At 31.7% G+C, this 19880-nt stretch overlaps 2 protein-coding genes and 1 long non-coding RNA gene across 4 annotated transcripts in view; 1 reads left to right on the forward strand and 2 right to left on the reverse strand.

The window, feature by feature from the left end:
• Window positions 1-3483: 3483 nt before the first annotated feature.
• On the reverse strand, window positions 3484-4441 carry LOC136976339 (uncharacterized). The gene is made up of 2 exons (XR_010880921.1): window positions 4367-4441; window positions 3484-3983 (listed from the first exon to the last, which is right to left on the reverse strand). It is a non-coding gene; the product is annotated as an uncharacterized lncRNA (long non-coding RNA).
• Window positions 4442-12603: 8162 nt separating this feature from the next.
• On the forward strand, window positions 12604-19879 carry LOC136976282 (dnaJ homolog subfamily C member 28). Of its 2 annotated transcripts, XM_067271513.1 has the most exons (6): window positions 12604-12793; window positions 12875-13099; window positions 14340-14545; window positions 18084-18228; window positions 18314-18556; window positions 18621-19879. In XM_067271513.1, the coding sequence occupies exons 1-6, from the start codon at window positions 12668-12670 to the stop codon at window positions 18762-18764; spliced, it is 1089 nt and encodes a 362-aa protein (XP_067127614.1). In that variant the 5' UTR covers window positions 12604-12667; the 3' UTR covers window positions 18765-19879. The 2 variants fall into 2 exon arrangements, with proteins under 2 accessions (XP_067127614.1, XP_067127615.1); XM_067271514.1 differs by lacking the exon at window positions 12604-12793 and having other exon boundaries at window positions 12914-13091.
• Window positions 18717-19880, reverse strand: part of Gart (trifunctional purine biosynthetic protein adenosine-3 Gart) — a 30044-nt gene continuing 28880 nt past the window's right edge. The window contains exons 17-21 of the mRNA XM_067271512.1: window positions 19746-19838; window positions 19522-19658; window positions 19335-19452; window positions 19126-19265; window positions 18717-19054 (exon numbers count right to left, since the gene is read on the reverse strand). Coding sequence (XP_067127613.1) covers window positions 18872-19054; window positions 19126-19265; window positions 19335-19452; window positions 19522-19658; window positions 19746-19838 — 671 coding nt within the window. The 3' untranslated portion in view covers window positions 18717-18871. The remainder of the gene's footprint in view (window positions 19055-19125; window positions 19266-19334; window positions 19453-19521; window positions 19659-19745; window positions 19839-19880) is intronic.

Genomic DNA, 19880 nt, shown 5'->3' on the forward strand with positions numbered 1-19880 from the left:
ACATAGCATTAAATGTGTTGACTCTATGGCTTTATATTTATCTAGGTAAAAATAGAGACAAGCTAAAACTAATATAAAGTATACTGTACTAATAGCAGAAGAAAATCAGTAATATATCAATATGTCCTATAAAAAGTTTTACGTTCAGATGGAATTCTTAATGTATTACACGACGAGGTTTAGGGGATTGTGATGCTGTATCATATTCTGTTGCACTTACAATTACATGTAGAAATACATAACAGTAAAAAGAAAAACAACGTTTAAATGTTGGAAGTGGTAGCATTTTAGCAATAGGCTCGCTGTTTATCTGAAAAAAATCGCATAATTAAGTGTTTATTTTAGATCAGTTTAGACTCAAATCCGAAATTATATTCTTTAAACTTTTTAAATATGCAGGATGGTGCAAAAATAAGGCATACGTTTGTATAATACGGATATTTGGTGTTTCTCGTTATCATTTTTTTTATTTCGTGTTTTTGTATCTGATTTATGCAAAAAATAAATATTTTGTTTTACACTTGTTCTCCATGATAACAACTGTATACCTGTTAAGATCACGCGAGTGCATGGCCAACGAAAGGACAGGAAATACGAATAAAACAAAACTTTATTTTTAATTTTATAGAAAAAAAAACAATTATTAACAAAACACTTTTCTCTTTCTCGCGTGATGATATACAGGATTCTTTTACGACTCCAACTCGGGACCTCGCACGTGTGTAGACGAAGGAGGAATAGACAAAGGAAAAAAAAACACGTGGTTCACACAAAAGAAGCGCGACTCAATGATAGTGAGTTACAATGAAATATTAACCGAAATATTATAAACTAAGACTAAAACTAACTTACAAACTATAAAGAGGAAAAAGAAGAGTTAGATAGATATAGAGAAGTATATCAAAGAAAGTATAGGGGGTACCAGGATAATGATACGTCCTCGAGATCTTCGGGTCGGGGAATTATGTTTAAGACACTGGCTACTATCTTTCTTCTTTTCCAGTCGTATCTCTGTTCCGCTGAACGAGCCGTTCATGCTTATGACTATCGCGTATATACAAAATTATGACGTACCGTCACATACCTACTTTTGCATCCCTCTGCATTTATATGAAAAATTCAATAATTCAATCAATCAATCAATTCTTTATTGTATGAACCTTAGTTCGTTACAAGAAGTAATTTGTTACAAAAACAAAATTAATAGTATTATAATATAATATTTAACAAGTTAATAATTTAGTACAAAATAACACAAAGTAAAATATCGAGTAATAATCAGTTTTTGTAAAGCGCGATGTATTAATAATGTCTTTCTTCACAATTATTTTTTCAAATGCATCACTTCTTTCGTTTGTAAGACACTTAAATTTACTCATATTATTTTAAAAAATTCATATAGATCAAATTTTTATAATAGAAATATGAAAAAATAATGCTAATATGCAAGTACATGTAGTTTTATTTGGTATATTTTTTATATGCTTGTATTTTGTATTTTTTTACAAAAAAATCGTATATTCTTGCTCACGTTAAATACGACTCTTCCTGTGGCCTCATAGGAAAAAGTCGGGTAAGAGTAAAAATTTACTGTATTCACTTAAAAATGATTTGTTTTAATGGAAATAAATTATTACGACAAAAAAAAAATATACGCATACTTTTTAAATCTTTTCAGATGCACTAAATTTTAGAAGTTACGTTACTGAACTTTAATGATCTGTAACTCTTTAATTAAGGACGTTTTTATTTTAGTTTTTCTTTTCTTAATGAATCTGCCCTATAAGTTTGTAACAGGAATTTCGAAACATCGTGTATATATATTAGACAATTAATATGCATGATACATACATGTATCTATCATATCAAGCATGCAAGATAGGATTACGTACATGTATATATATATATATATATATATAAATCAGATATACATGTGCACAACTTTATCTTCTTCCTTGTCATCATAAGGTGCCGACTCTGTTGTGAAGATTGGGCACCATTCGGCACATTACTCTTTTCTGTGCCATTCTCTTGAGCTCTTGATATTTTAGAAAGTAGTCCAGGCCGTCACACCATTGCGGACAGAAAAGGGTTAGACCAAGATTTTCTGTAGTCTTCCATCTTCTAACAAAACTCTCCACAGACGACTCCCACAAAACATGACCCAGAAAGTTTTAATTTTCTTGCTTTAAAAGTAAGCGACAATGAAAAAGAACTTATACGATTTAGTATAAGTTCTTTTTCAGACTTCTTCACTCAAAATCTTTTATATTCATAATCCAACTAGTCTTTAGCATGAAGGGATAGAAACAGCAGCAGCCGGTGACATTGATTCTTCTCTGTGAATCTTTTATAATTGTCCTGTCTTCACACCCGTACAACAACATAGTCCGTATTAATTTTTTTAATATCCTAAACTTACTCTTTTAATCTAAAGCGTAATTTGTTCTTTCGCCAAATTTTGTTATTTTTCTATTTATTTTCCGAAATGTGATTTCTAGGATTATCTTTTTCGCATATGGTATGACTTATGGTTCTAAACTGGTTGCATTGAATTGCCTTGTTTGTTTTTATGAAGGAATCATCACTGATCTGTAGAAGTCTTTTGAGTCCTCCCAAAACTGTACATATTGTTTAGGTAAGTTTGACAAATAAGTCTTAGCTTTTCCACTGAGTGGTTTCAAAAATTCTAAGATTCCATCAATCTCTAATGATTTGCCAGGAGGACCCACGAAGATTTAACTGAGAAGAACCTACCGGACTTGTTGAAATTTTCCACATCGAAGTCATTGTAGAAGGGAAAACCACCGTGGTTTGACCAGGAGGAATATCAATTCTGTCAGGGCTTTTGGTTGAAGAGAAAGTCAAGAAAGTTCAACCATCCTCCGATCTCGCATTCTTTTCATCACATAAATATTTTGAAATCTAATTGAAATTTGAGTACACATTTAAAATTTTACGCATGAATTAGGGGAAAAACGTACAAAATGACATATGGTTTTATTTTAGATTTATAACTCTTTATTGGTAAATCACAGCACTGTCATATTCTACACCAATCTTCTTTGGTTTTTTACTTATGAAATATAATAAACATTTATAATATAAAAATAATAGGAAAAAAATATTGTTAGTTTAATTGAGATCAGCCAAAATCCATTTTGTCCATACGCTATGGACAAAATGGCACATTACGTAAGGACAAAATGACATACACGTAAAAACTATAAAATTACTGACAAAATTCACAAATGAAACGCTTGGTTGTTTTAGAAACGTCAGCGCAAGAAGCGTGAGCCCAACACAAACAATTTAAGCACCGTAACCAGTCTTCTCCAGGCTTAGATCGGGAAAAAAGATCATTGCAATATATGCATGGACAGTCCTCTTCATCATCTTGAGAGTTTTCAGGAAAATTTTCTTCTTCACTGCCTTCTTTAAGTAACGTTTTAGTAACGTTTTGTTTCCTTTTCTCTGGCGGAGCTTTGGGCTCATTTTTTGATTTAATTGCCTTTATATTAGGAGTAGAAGTTAAAACTAAAGAGGTTTGTCGAGTCTTTGGCTTACGTTTTCCTTGACCACTTATAAAACGTCCTTTTGGGACTGGAGAAATCTCCTCAATAGACACAGCAAGAGTAGAGAACGATGGATTGTTCTTTAGTAGCAGCAGATGAATGATATCGAATTGAATGAGTTAAAAAAGTTCTTGCTCAGTGTTTGCTGATGGAACCTGAGATGAATTATCGGCTTGTTGTTCTTTAAGTGCTGTTATTTCAGCTGTATTATTGTCGTTAGGTGTGACGACATGGGATCTCTGTAGCTGATATTGAGGTTGTGTAGTTGCAGCAACCTGAAGAATGTTGGATACAGGAAGCGAAAATGAATCATCTTGCTGCTTTGTAGATGGCCCAGGTATGGAAACTGGACCAGGATTTGTTTGCTGATGACGTTGCTCATTGGAGGTGTCTTCCCTGTAAAGTTGGCTATCCAAAGGGAAAAAAGCAATTTAGGAACCAAGTTCATCGCATTGAAAAAAATTAAAAATCTTTTTTTTTCAAATAAAACAGATGTTTTCTTTTAAACAATAATGAAATATTTTTTTGGAAGCCATTTTTTTGTAATTAATAAAACGTTGAGGTTAAGGTAAGTTCCTTGACTGAACTCTTATGGACTAAATGACATAGCTATGTCATTATGTCCGTTGATTATGTATGTCGTTTTGTCCATATAACGTTATAAAAAAACAAAATTATAAAATAAATACAAAGATGGTATTTTTTATGGAAAAAGTTATTTGAGTGTAATAACAAATTCTTGAGGATTGAAATAAATGCTACACAAGTAGATAAAATAGTGAAAAACTTACCATCTATACAAAAAACTTGTTGCAAGGAAAATAACTCCTAACGTATCAACTCTTGTCGTCGGCCATGATACCCGGGCGAAGGAGAGGAGTGCGTTCACGTTTTGACAGGTTAGTAAAAGCCACTCGGATAACGTGGTGTCGTGGTCAGTTGCGCGCTTGAGACCGCCAAATTCGAATTATGTTGCCTATGTCATTTTGTACGTATTTTCCTAAGTGAAAATGGAAATAAGTTTTATCTTGTCGTTTACATAATAACAATGATTCTTACTTTTTTCTATTTTTAAACCGCTTGTTTGTATTAAACATAGTATAAATTGCCAGTTTCTGTACGACTGAGCGTAGCGAAGCGAAACTCTCTTAACGATGACTTTGACTTTTGTATAACAATTACCTTCTCCGACACCGCTTCACCAATTTCAATCATTTCCCCCCCCTCTTTGCATACAAATAGGATCCACGTCGGTCTGAATCATTGCGCCAACAGTATTTTAAAATTCGACCCGTCATCGGAGATATACAAAGTCTAAGTTCATAATGTTAAGTCTATGGGCGAAGTTGGTATCAAAGCGTTCTCTCATCGAACTTCAAGCGATCTTTTCTATTACATTGACATAAATTGATTTTTCTCATACTTTTTGAATTTATAATTAAAAAAAAGTATATAAAACTTTGCGGATTTATATTTCGTGATATATTTTAACTACCGTCCTTCTCCCGAATGTTTTGTAGATTTCTAACCTTTTATGTTGATCGGCCGAGGCAATATTTTCTCAATGACGTCTTTTTCATTTCGAAGGAGTGAGCAAATTGTAGGGTTCTTCTAAAACCCTACAGTTTTCTCACTTCTTAGAATTATGTGCTTACTACATCGGGATAGCTCCTTATAGACGGAACAGAGGGCCTTGTCGTAGGTGACTACCACACCGTGTGATAGAACTGCCTGGGCAGTCCAGGCTGGGCTGAAACATTTGGAAAGGATAGATATCTACAAACTGTTCGGGATAAAGACGGCATGAATATAGATAGTCATTCATGTGTTACTGTAGGCCTATAATCATACAATTTAGCAAAAGCGCTGTAGAGGAAATTGCCGTAAACTCTGATGTTAGAAACAATAATGCAACGAAACGATGACGTTATCTATGCTTGTATCAAAATATATTTTCAATTATCATCATGTTACTGAACAAGTAAAATCGTTATAAAAAGTTTTAATTGCATAAATTTGAGCTTTTGTAGTTTTGAGTAACATTTTGAATAAAATTCATTTGTTTCCATGCAATTTTCTTCTTATAAGCATAAAATTAACCCGTAAAACTGAATTAGCTCTATGGGAAACTCCGTAAGTTTGACCTATCGACCCGGAAGTTTCGCCAGTACCTCACTGATAACGAAAGAGGCTTAAGTTTAAAATTTGAGCTTTCTGGACCCAGTGTTTTCTCTCTATGAACGTCTGCAGTGACGGATGAAGAAAAATGAAACAAAATACAGTTCTTTTTGGAGATTTTTGCACTTTTCAATTGCTTATATTTCGGAAACCGCTTTATACAAATGAAAACAATTTTCCTTCGAACGAGACGCGGTGTTTGAAATTACTATAGGTGTTTGGGGAGCGGAAAAATCTACCCCCGAAAATCGGCAACCGATTCCTGTATATGTATCAGTCAGTTTTTTACTTGCCGGGGAGTCACTGCCGTCACTCCTGATATAAGACACTAGATTATTGAATCAAATTTCATCTGTTATTATTAAATACAGAACGTCCTCGATATACAGTAGAGCATCGATTATCCGACTTAATTGGGGACTGGGGTTGGTCGGATAACCGAAAAGTATGAAAAAATACATTATTAGTATAGTGTATTAGGCCCAAGGTCCTAGAATATAAGGTTAGCTCATAGAGAAGAAACGCTTCTCATTGGTTGCTTATTTGACGTCATTCCTAGTCGAAAACGAAATATCTTACTATGTCCTTATGGTAAAAACATTACCGATCAGAGGCTTGTAGCTTTAATTACACGCTAATATTTCATTAATTACGATTTATATTTTATTAAATGTAAATAAAAATGGATTATAAATAAGAAAAATCCGGAATATTGAGCAAATCTTCGTAATTTTTACGTGTAAAGTTGAAATTAAAATGCGTTTTTCTAATTTGTAAATGAAATCAATTTTATCTATTTTATGATATTATAACAATAATAGTTTCTTAAAAGATTAATTGTGGTAAATCCTACGTAGGCGATTTATATATAAATGAATTAATTTAATTTATATCATCAAACGACTTCTTTTTTAAAACTAAAATTATATTGGTCTATTTTTTAATTTTTAATATTCATGTACCAAAAACGATATTATTTACTCATACATATACAAAAATAACTTTATAAAACGAACAATTTTTTATGTTATAAACATATTATTGATATCAATATATACAAATTAAGTGTTATGTAAAAACAATTAAATCAGGTACAAAATTTTTTTAATATTTTAAATATTTTTTTTTTTTTTGTATTTTCTCACAATCCATCCTGCTAAATATTGTAATCCATCATTTTTTAATTCTACATTTTCCTGAGATATCTCACATAAATCATCATCATTTACATTGCATAAATTTTCAGATATTCCTTGTTCTTTAGAACTAGACATATCTGAAACTTCTTGCAGTAAATCTGCCTCTTCAAACATTTCATTTATTAAATAATTTTCAACTATCTGATCTTCTGTGTTTAATTTATTTTGCAATATTCCTGGTGATTTGCCTAAAATTATCATTCTTACTCTATATATTACTTCGAGTGGACTAGGATGATCATATAAACCACCTCTAGTTTGAATCTGTGAAAATAGGTTTTCTAAAGAATCCTGATTTACTTTACATGTTAAGATATAATGGTATTTAGGAAATTTTGAACTAAGGTCGAAAAATAAATCTTTGATAGATTTAATAGATATAAGCATTCCTTTTTGAAATGTTTGAAGTGATTGTTTAGATACACATCTCATACTTTCAATTATTCTGTAAGTATTATCAAGTATATTATTTTGTTCAGTTATGTTAATGCCATAAGCACATTTGGAGGGATAATCAATTTTGTAATGAAAATTGGGTGTTGAACTATTCATAACATCAAACCATGCATTAACTGATGATATAAATTCATAAGCTGCTAAGGCATTTTCAGTTTTAATATATCTTTTAATAGCAATAGCTGTAGAGTTAGAAAATAGTATATATTATTTCCATTAGATGGATGTATAAATTTAGTATTGAATATATTTATCCCTAATTCCTTCCATAATCCTATATTTTGTCCACCACAGTCACTAACAACAGCAACAACAGTATATCCTGCATCAAAAAGTTTTGAAATAACAGTAAATAACAGTTTTTTTTTTTTCATTTTAACATCAAAATCCAAGTAAACTGGTTGTTTCCATGATGCAAATAGTCCTCTTGCCATCATTACTAAAACTTGATTATTGGGTCCAATAAATTTATCCCTCACTTTATCATATTCATATATATACTCTTTACCTGAAATATCAGTAAAATGTTAAAACAGAAAATTTAAATAATTATTGAATTATGTGGTTTTATCAATATGAGTACAGTATATACAGTATTTACCTTCATCTCATCAAACTGAAGAACTGTAAGTTTTTCCTCTTCTGAAAGTTCAAAGCCTTTAATTTTCATGATGTTTATAACATCATTTAATATGCCTTGACAAAGATTTATTTTTGAAGCCCATCGTCGAAGTGTCGAAACTGCAGGTAACGGGATATTCATTTGATTTCTTAAGTATAAATATGATCTTATGCTTAAATATCTCAAAGTAAATGCCAAATTCATATCTTCTTTCTTCCATTTAATTTTCTTTTTTCTCTCCAGCAGATTATATATTTGTGTTTCTGTAAAGGTACCTTTCAATATTGATATAACAAAATCTTTTTTATTTTTTTCAATTTTTCATGTTCTTTTTGAATGATGACAGTTTTACTTTTCAACAATTTCAGATTTCTTTGGATTGCTTGCATTCTTATCTCAATATGTTTAATCTTCATTTTTAAAATAGAATTTTCATGTTTAAATTTAAAATTAAGATCTTCTAAAGTTTTACAATTGTTACATTTGTTAAGAGGTTCTTCTGGTTTATCCTGTTTATTTACATCTAAAAGTTTTTCTATCAGGTTTTTTCTATTTTTTTTTTTTTTTTAATAAACGATTCTTTCTTTCATTTGACTGCTTAATATTTTCATTTTCTGTATTTCCTAAATTTACTGTCGGTAAAGAAGTTTTCTTTAGTTTAGGTCTTGCCAATAAACCTAATAATTCGGCTTTTAAATTTCTCTCAAAATCATTTTCTGTGAAATGATCAGAGCAAACATGACAAGAATCAGGATTAAATTTATCTTTTCTTTTACAATTATGGATCCATTTTCTCCTTATTATTGGATCTTTAAGAAATGTAAAATAACTAACTTTCCTGTTTAATAACTTTGTTTTACAATAGCTTTTATTACAAGTTGCAACAGCACATGTTGCTCTTGGCATCTAAAAAAAATAATAATAAAATTTAGGTATTTTTTTATTTTTCCAAATAAGTCTAATCAAGATATAATATTCTGAAGTGGTAAAAAGTAGTATTAACATTTCTTACATAAAAATTATTATACGAATAAATAACACTACAATAAATTTATACTAAATATATAAAACATTTTTATATTTTGCATTTCTAAGCATTTTACGTAAATATGCGTATTTTAAAAAGTTATATTAATTAATAATAAACAATATTTCTTTTTTACACCTCGAGTTATCTTAAAAGTGTCACCACCCTGTTACGGGGCCAGCTTATTATTTGTAGTCGTCGTTTCATCGTGCAGATACTATTTTTATACATGCAGAAAACTATTCTTAGTATTTTTAAGTATTTTAGTAATAATTATATTTTATCCGTAACCATATTCTGTAATTTCTACAGAACGAAGAGTAAAGACAACAACAGAATATCAAACGGTTCTAGAAACACTTTTGTTACTTTTAAGAAACTATTATTGTTATAATATCATAAAATAGATAAAATTGATTTCATTTACAAATTAGAAAAATGCATTTTAATTTCAACTTTACACGTAAAAATTACGAAGATTTGCTCAATATTCCGGATTTTTCTTATTTATAATCCATTTTTATTTACATTTAATAAAATATAAATCGTAATTAATGAAATATTAGCGTGTAATTAAAGCTACGAGCCTCTGATCGGTAATGTTTTTACCATAAGGACATAGTAAGATATTTCGTTTTCGACTAGGAATGACGTCAAATAAGCAACCAATGAGAAGCGTTTCTTCTCTATGAGCTAACCTTATATTCTAGGACCTTGGGCCTAATACACTATACTAATAATGTATTTTTTCATACTTTTCGGTTATCCGACCAACCCCAGTCCCCAATTAAGTCGGATAATCGATGCTCTACTGTATATCACACGTAAGTTCCTAAAACGCGTCGCGAACAAAATGGTGTACATCGAATATCAATTTCTCACCGAAATATATCATGTAAGAGATATGGTCATTGTAGACCAACTAAAAGAAATTTATGTGGAAGTGTCTAGTGTACAATAACAAGCTGTTAACGTGGAAGTGTCGCTACTTGTTATACTTTCAACACCTAGTATAGAATTTCCACCCTGAAAGGGTAAAAGACAACCTTAAATTCTACATCTTAAGGCTCGACGATCTCAAAAATTGCACGAAATTCGTTTGAATAAGTTGATAAATATCTTTTTCGTCCATTTTCGACCATCGCATTAAATAAATCAAATTCTTAAGATTTCCATTTATTTCGTCCAATAGACCTATTATTTCGCTTTTGGGAATGATTTCTAGTCGTCGTCGGGGTTGCACGTTTCGCGTATTAATGCAACATCAAACCGCTAAAGTTATAAGCGAGGCATCCGACGTACACGTTTTCCGAAAACGTGTACGTCGGACGTTCGGCGCCGCATTCCTGTAAGCCTAGAAGTTTGACAATGGAGTTTGGAAAGTCAGTGGAATCATGCTCGACATTCCAAACGCCAATGTCAAAATTCTAGGCTTACAGGAAAGCGGCGCTGAACATCCGACATACACGTTTTCGCGTTGAAAACTTCGGCCTCAACCTCGCTATAAAGTCACCCTTTGGTTGTGATTAAGGTGACCATCTTATTGAATTTTCTCACTTTATTTACGGGGTTTGGATCTTATGATAATTATTTCGAGTTGCATTGATTTTTAAGCATTATTATATAAAATAATAAAATTTTCCAACTTGCTATTCTTCTTCGCAGTAGTTTTTTTTCCTGCATATATAAAACATTGAGAGTCACGGCAGTCAAACCCTCCAAGTAAAAAATTTACTGACTGACTATATATATATATACAGGAATCAGAGTTGCCGATTTTCGGGGGTCGGTTTCTCCGCTCTCTAACTTCTAAAGAAATTTCGAATATTTCGTTCGCTAAATTCGGGGTTTAAGTAATGGAATGTAATATAAACAAGGACATTTTCCTACAGAGATTGAAACGCGACTGAACGTCAGACCTGGCTCGACCGATCACTTCAAAACAACCATGTGATCTAGTTAGTAGGCCTGGGCTTTTGTTTGCATAGCGCTGCTATATTTTGTTTTTTTTTTTTTTTTTTTAACTTTTTCCGCCCTGTGGGCACTAAGAGGGCCTCTTTAGTAGGCCCATTATGGGTTCGGCCAGGCCCACAATGGGACGACCGGGTGGTGAGGGACGGGGCCCGACATATCCGAACGGACCACCCCCCGAAAAATTCCTGGGGATTATTCGACCCGTTCGGACTCGATCCCGGGTCCCCCAGAGCGGTAGGCTGCCACCTTTACCGCTCGGCCATCCGGCCGTCTGCATAGCGCTACTATAGTAAGGCTATGTCTCCGCTTGTTCGAAGTTCATTAGTCACGTGATTTTTCGACCGCCTTTTGGGCTCTCACAGACGCCATTTTTTATCTTAAAATTGTGAAATTTTTGGCTTTGCTCGAATAATTATTATTACATCTTTCTTTTCTTTATTTTCTCTACTTTTAAACAATGTAAAATATTTCTATATTGACAAAATGCTTTATTTGTGTCGAATTTAATGTAATTTGATACGTAAAACGCAAAAAATAAACATATCAAATTTCAACTTGCTGTAATTTATCTCATGTTTCACCGATTGCCATCGGGTTTGTTTGTAAATGGGAAAGAAATATGACTTATTCAAGTTAAGTCAGTAGAAATTTCGTACTACTGCGAGAAAATTTGTCAATAGACCCGCTTTACCCCCTAACAGCGAAAGTCAATAAACGCTAATTGTTTTATAACCCTATTTTCAAATGCTTTTTTCTGAGTTGTAAATCGACCAATTGACCAAGTTTTTATTTTGTTTTACTCAGAAAAATGTTGTGTTTAAGATTTAACAGATATTTTCTTTACATTTTTACACATGAATTTTATTTTTAATTTTTTATGTGATATAGTCGTGTGTTAGGCTTAACTCGATCATTGACATGAATGTAACCTGTGTTATTAGCTATAAATACCTAAATAAATGCTTATCTGATTGAATTTTACTTTCTTTGAATTCTTTTATGAGTATTATTTTTTTTTCTAAATATCTTTATGAAAATTTTGGAGTCGCGTTAAATTCGGGGTCGCGTTATATTCGGGCTAATATGGTATATATACAGGAATCAGAGTTGCCGATTTTCGGGGGTCGGTTTCTCCGCTCTCAAACTTCTAAAGAAATTTCGAATATTTCGTTCAAAAGATAATTGTTGCGTTTGGTAGAGTAAACATTTTCAAGATTTTCTATAAAACGGTTGTCGAAATATATGCAAACAAAAATCTGGGATGTAAAAAATTCGCTAAGCAAAAACTTACGAAAATTTAAGTCACTTTACTTGTGACGATATACGCCTACTTCGGTGCTTTTTATTACTTTGTTAATACATTTTAAATTATATAAGGGCTTGATAATGTTTCGCACATTAATTCTCCTTACTGGCTTCTGAATTTGTAAGAAAAACTTTTTACATATGTGTATGGGTGAAAGGGATTTTCGTTTCTTACAACTCACAGCATAAACGACATTAGATCGACAGAGACATTTTGTTTGTGGCGTGGTGTGGTGGCGCGAGCGAGCTTCTCTGAAATATGGATAATACGTCGTAAAAATCGATGTGTTTTGAGTAGTGTTTTAAGTAAAAGCCGCATTGGTGCATTTTAATGCATGTACTCGACAGCCAGAAAAAAATGCAGTTAATCGCTCTTGTAAGAACTCGCCCGATTTCCTTCCTTTTAATTAATAAATTGGTTCGATTTTCGTCGTCTAAGACGAAAAAAGAACTAATCGTGAGTATAACGATTTTCCTTTCTTAAATACGAAAGACGATAACCATTCGAAGTGCTTTAAATAAATGATTACATTTTCAGGAGTCGTGCAGGATGTTGGAAATTTCTCAAACTCCGACGGCCGACGAACTGAAGGAAGCTTTTCTTCGATTGGCCAAAAAGTATCACCCCGACGGAGGAGCGCCTACGGCTGATGCGGACAGATTTGCCGAGGTCCAGGCAGCTTACAAAATTGTCCGAGAAAATTTGGCGGAGTTAAATTGCGAAAATGACGAACAGTTGCTGGAGAAGAATTTTGGTATTAAAGTATGCTTCTGAAAATGTCGGTTTCTCCCTACTGAATTAAGGTTTGGGTGGTGTCCGGAAAACTACCGTTAGATCTTTAATACCACATTTTTCCCGGGTCCGGAAGGGAGAAGGGAGGAAAGGTGAATCTTTAGCTGTGGGGAACGGGTCGGAGTCTGTATAATAAAATTGTAATTACAATGTATAAAATCAATTCAGATACATTTAAATTCATAAAGACAGAGACAAGAAATATGATAAACTGAAAACATTATATCGGGTAGAATAGAGGAACCCCAGGACTTTCTAACACCCTGTCTGTGTGGTTACTTCCCGGTATGACTAGACGAGTGCACAAAACTTTACCGGTTGTCGATGCAGAAGTGACAACTGTGGATCAAACCATTCTAATGCTGTTATTTCCACTGTGATATCGGGAGAGAGAGATGGTGGCACTCGAACCGTACGACGCTTTGTCGGGTATTTTGGTGTGCCGTCGTCTGGCGTGGAGAAGTTACCTGGTGTTTCCGTGCTTTGTCGGGTTGCTGATAAAGTGTGGAGAAAGTGACAAATGAAAATTATGGCAATTATTTTGAATGCTAATTGAAATAGTTGTGATCTGCTGAGATAAAATGTCTTGAAAAATGTTTAATCATCATTAAAATATCCAAGAACTCCTTGTTATTTTAGCATTTTTGTATTTTAGTTTGTTTGATAGAAAAATTTCAAAACAAGAAACAGATTTTTTAGTTATTGAAGATTTTGAATCATAAAAATCTTTTGATTATTAGAGATATTCATTTAATAAATAAGACCTACTCTCTGGGAGTTTGATTTCAAGAAATAAGAGTTATCATTTTGTTGATAATTTATAGAGAGAATCATTTTATGATTGAAAACTAGCTGAGAAAAAGAATAGTTTGACAATGATGTTTGGAGAAATCTTGATTTTGCTATTAAAGAAAAATGTATTGTAACTCTCATCTGTCTGGGAATTGTTGCAATGTTAATTAATGGTAAACAATTCATGGAATTTGCTATATAGATTAAACTTTTTATGTATTTTGATATCTTTATATTTTAATATAATAAAATTTAAATTTTCACATTATTAGAAAACTGTTAAAAATAGCACGAGCGAATAAAATTATATATAAACAAGAACTTTCTTTATAGAACCTTTATAAACTTTTTTATTATATAAAGATGCTAAAATTATTTTGTAAGATTTGATTACTTATATTTAAAAATTTTGATTTAGCATACTGTTCCCCAACATCGACGTTATCTCTCTAACGAAGGTGTCGGATACGGTTCGCCCAGCCAGCGGCAGAAACAGTACCGGCAACACAAAATGAATAAAGCTGTGGAAAATGTATTTGAGTATAGATCAAACAAATTGGCTAGTCAAAGCGAAAATTCGGTATTTGTTAAAGATGCATCGTTAGCACGACAATACAAGACAAGGTTAGGTGAGCTTGTTTGAAAATTCTCAATTTAAATTATTAGGTCTGTAATTGCTTAACATAGAAATAATGGTTCAATAGTCCAATTGTAAGAATACGGACATGAATATGTCCGTATTCTTTGTTTGTACTTCTCTGTCATCAGAGACAATGACCTGAGATGGTTATCCCAGATCATTGTCTTGAAAATGTTTGTGATGATATAGTAAAGACTTCTGTATTTGAGTCTATTCTGGTTATTAAGTCAACAAATATATTGTTAACTTCTTTCTAGTTTGAATGTGAATTATATTATCGCATCTCTATTATAAAAATTACAAAAATTTTATTATTGATTTAAAAAATATTTTGCAAAACTAACTTTTCTTCTTACAGAACATTTTAAAATGTACATTCATTCTAAATATTTATATAAAACAATTTTTCTGCATCATTTTTGCATAAAATTTTGTCTCGGCATAGTTTTAGTACTAAAACCTAGTGGAGGAATTCAAATAATTTAACAACTAGTGTGGTGCACTAATGATTATTTTAAGTCTAAAGAACAATATTTAGTTATAAGTATAAAGTCTGCCTTTTTTTATTATGGGTAATGTCTGGTGGGTTCTGTAATCAGTAACATGTTTATTTTATCATAATCTGTAATCAGTAACATGTTTATTTTATCCAAAATAGAAGACACATTCCCATATGCTGAGAGACAGTTTACATTTAATATATTTTTTCAAAATGCTGGGGTCTCCTTAGTGGTTTTGCTGGGTGGTAACAAAATGTTGATGGATACAGAGTTAGTGGAATTTGAATATGGTAATAGATGAATTGTGATGGGTCCTGCATGGCTGGTCAGCTTCCTTGATGTTAGCACCCTATGTAATACTTCTTCACAGAGCATCTTAACTGTATCTCCATGCTTGCTTTCATTTTTTTAATACTTTTATTGGCGATTTTTCAACCAGTATTTACTTCCCAGGCCAATTCAAATTTGGTAAGAAGTTTCATTCTTTCAATGGTGATTCAAAATGTTGAATAATTGTGTGCCATTTTGGTTGAAATGTGTTTAACAGAAATATATTGGCATACGTATAACAAAATCCAAATGAACTATACCTGTTAATAAAATAATAAAGTTTACAATTTGGCAAAGATTTCAGACCCCACAAAAGTTAGTGCGCAAGGCTTTACTCTATTTTTTCATACCAATGCACCTGCATATTGATAAAATATAATACAAGTAATAATAATAGTAAAAATAAACTAAAACACGCAATGTAACATCTTAAAATAAATATTGAAAATCACTAGGTCTCATAGTATTCACCAGCTGTGAGTACCTGAATGAGAACAAATAAACATTATCTGACAGTTGGTTAAAACTTTTTCCTAATGTAACAAAAAAAGATTAAAAAATATTGCATAAAAAACTTTAAATATCCTGACAAAAAGCAATAATAAAACTGTGATTTAAGATATTTAATAAAGTAAAAATTGCATTACAAATACTAGTATCTTGTTTGCTCACCATGTCCAATCACCTGGAAGTGTAGTGAAGAATGGTTGTTCCAGGTGATTGGACATGGTGAGCAAGCAAGATACTAGTATTTGTAATGCAATTTTTACTTTATTAAATTGTAATTTCAGCCAGCCCCTTTTTACAAAAATATGATTTAAGATATTTTTATATATTAGTTCTTGATTGGTGTTGTCTTTACAGTTTGTTTTGCTTTTATCTGAAGATCATTGGCTATGTGATTAATCTCATCATCCTCCTTACCTGAGATTATCCATAATAGAAATCAATGTCTTAATATTGATATGTAAAATTATCCCATAAATGTATTTATTGTCCTGCATTTCTCAGTTCCACAAACACAGATGTTTGTGTTAAGAGCTTATCATGTATGCCCATAAGTGGAGCAGAAAATGCCAGATGCAAGATTGTGATAGATGGTCACAGATTAATTGCAATCTCAGCAACAATGAGTTCGTGCCTGTACCGATTGCATAGTTTTTCTCTTTCTACACCAGTCTGCATTGAGCTGTTAAAAAGTTGGCAGTCTTAGGCAAATGCAGACTTTTTTGATAAATTGCCTAAATAAATATTCACTGAACTAAGAATATTTTAGAAAGTGATTCTGCTAAACTGGTGTGAACTGGCTGTATCCCACCAAGAAGAATCAGAATTATGTATTCAAAAAATAAGGATTCTAAATAAAACAAAATTTGATAGAATTGGATTTTGGTCAGCTCTTTTGAGAACAAGTGTTCGGATTTCCTTTCCTAGAACCTTTGTTTTGTCTTGTATAAAGTGATATAAACTGTAGCTTTGTTGAGACCTGTACAACTGTTTGTAGAATTACAGTATTTTGTTTCTTATAATTTATTTGTAAATTCATTAAAAAGTGATTGTTCTTCCAAACCAATAAAGAAGGCAACTGGAAGGAGAACATCTTGAATTTAACTTGTCTCAAAACATATAACTTAATATAAGCAATTTTATAGGTTATTTTAATCAGAATTCTGATTAATTAGCAATTAGCTTAAAAATACCTGTCTACCCGAAGAAAATGAATTCTTTTTGGCTGTCATCATCAACATGTAATCATTATCAACCCTGATGTTTAAAACAATTGCTCACTAATACTTAAAGTACTGGTTATTTGTTTGCATAATGGGAGATTTAAATTGCTGATATTTTTACTTCCCTATTCTGTTATATATAACAGAGGAAAAGTATAGCAATTGGTCAAAAAATAACCCCCCAAGATTTTTACATTTTTGGACTTGGGACCTTGAAACATCAAATGCAAAAAAATTTGGGGGGTTTTTTCCCCTGTATGTACAACAAATACTTGTGTGTGTGTGTATCATGATTTTGTTCACCCACTTTGAAGCTTCTCCTGTGCTTTGTCAAAAATTCCTGAAATTTTGCAGGAAGGTCTGTGTATTAGGGGATTAATGCATTTAATTTTGGTGGTTAAAAGTTAATGGGGTTGGGAGATAACGGGGATCATGTGTCATATCTCGAATAGAGTCAGACTTAATGCTGATTTTCCTCATTATTAGCATTTACAGTTGTTTATAAAACCCATCCTTATCCTCAAAATTAAGCTTTTTGCCATTTTATAATAATTAAAAATATAAAAGCTTTTTAAACATACTGTCATAATAGATGGTGCTATATGGAGTTTTAAATGTCACTAGGAAAGTTATGCAACTCACTGCTCGATTATTTTACTTCAGTTTTATGCTAACTGTAAATGAAGATACTGCAAAAACAGCAGATGAAGATTTATTAATAGTGATTTAAAAATAGTAATAGTAAGTTTATATTTCAGATTTGGGATGACAGTCTACAAAAAAATCTTAATGGTTTCATGAATCTTGAATCAACTTTTTCATTTAATTTTTCCATTATTTTTGACAGGTTCTTATTTGTGATAGATACTTTACAACACAAACTGTAACCTATTACAAAATTATTAAAGTGTATATATATATATTTACTCTTGAGTTATTTAGTTGTATTTCATATGATTTAGACAAGCAATGGAGAGATTGGTGGAAGATTTAATACAGGAATCTATAGCTCGAGGAGAATTTGACAATTTGCCTGGTAGTGGAAAACCATTAAATTATGTTCCTGAAAATCCTTATGTAGACAGCATGACTCATAAATTAAATCAAGTAAGATTCTTTAATTATATTATTAATTTTTAAATTGCACGTATTTGATTTAGCTGACTCTCTTTTTATCATTAATAATTTATAGATTTTAATAAATAATGGATTTACACCAGAATGGATTGTTCTTGAACAAGAAATTAAAAAGGAAAAAACTGAAATTCGGACATTGTTAGAGAATCAGAGAAGTCGACTGGGTCCTCATCCAATTTCTGAAAACGAGAAATGTCAGTGGAGAAATATCATTCTAAATAGCCAGCCCAAAGTAAAATCATTAAATATAAAAATTGATAAATACAATATGATAGTACCAATTACAACTAAACAACAGGTATGTTGATTATTATTTTTAAACTGGAAATTCAGTTTTCGTTTAATAATGTTTCTATTTTTAGTTGCATTTTCAATTAGAAAAAGAAGCAGAAAAAATTTTAAGATGTGGAAAAACAGGCATGTCAGTTTCATCAAAAAATCAAGAAAAACACAGTCAGTCAATGCCAGAAAATGCATTGGATGCTTTTTGGAATTTATTTCGTTAAAATGATTTAACAATAATTATTTTCATTCATTGAAAATAGTTTGTGTTTTGTTGTAATAAAAAAAATCTATAAAAAATATTCTGGAATGTTAACAATGTGCATATTGTTCATTTCCAAATAATTTTTTTATCTTGACCAAGTGATATTTTCTCACTAGCTAAAAGTTCTAGTGCTTGTGGAAAAATTTTGTGTTCATAGGCTTTCACTTTCTCTCTCAGAGTCTCCTCAGTGTCATCAGTTTTTATATCTACGGCAGCCTGACAGATGATGGCCCCGGCATCAACTTCGGGCTGTAAATACAAACAACTCGTGAATTCTTTCCATTTAAAAAAAATCTAATTACAAGAAAATAATCACCAACCTCTACAAAGTGGACTGTACATCCTGTAATTCTAGCTCCGAATGCCAGGGCATCTCTGTGGGCATGTGCACCACGGAAAGATGGCAAAAGAGAGGGGTGAATATTGATCAGTCGCCCGCTCCACAGTTTCACAAATTCCGCTACAAAATTTAGAGAAGAAATTAAAATATTTTTTATTTAATTTCCAAATTATAGATTTTTAAATTTACCTGAAATTATCCTCATAAATCCTGCTAAACATACTATTTCCACACCAGCTTCAATCAGAGCCTCATGCACTTTCATATCAAAATCTACTCTTGACTTGTATCCCTTATGACTGATTACCTGAATAAAAATTTAATTATCTTCTCATTCTGTATTTAAAAAAATTGCAATCTATTTCTTCCTTTTTACCTTGGTAGGAATATTTGCTCTTTCGGCACGTTTCAAGCCTTCCACGTTTGGCACATTAGATACGACTAATACGATCTCTGCTGAACTGCAATTACTCTCATCAAGAGTGTGATCTATTAATGCCTGGAGATTTGTACCTTGAAGATGATTTTTTATAAATAAAAATCATTAAAATATTAGGGAGAATTTTTAAATAACGCTTTAACAAATTATAGTTGTTATACCTGAACCAGAAATAAGAACACCAACTTTCTTTTTTTGTTTCTGAGGGTTCTTCAAAACTTTCTCAAAATTTAAAATTTTAACTCGTTTCTGGCCTAATAAAAGAAAATATATTTATTTGCCGTATTGTATTTAAC

Source organism: Centruroides vittatus, unplaced genomic scaffold (genome assembly GCF_030686945.1).
Source record: "Centruroides vittatus isolate TY-2023 unplaced genomic scaffold, ASM3068694v2 contig_4, whole genome shotgun sequence".
NCBI classification, from domain to species: Eukaryota; Metazoa; Arthropoda; class Arachnida; order Scorpiones; family Buthidae; genus Centruroides; species Centruroides vittatus.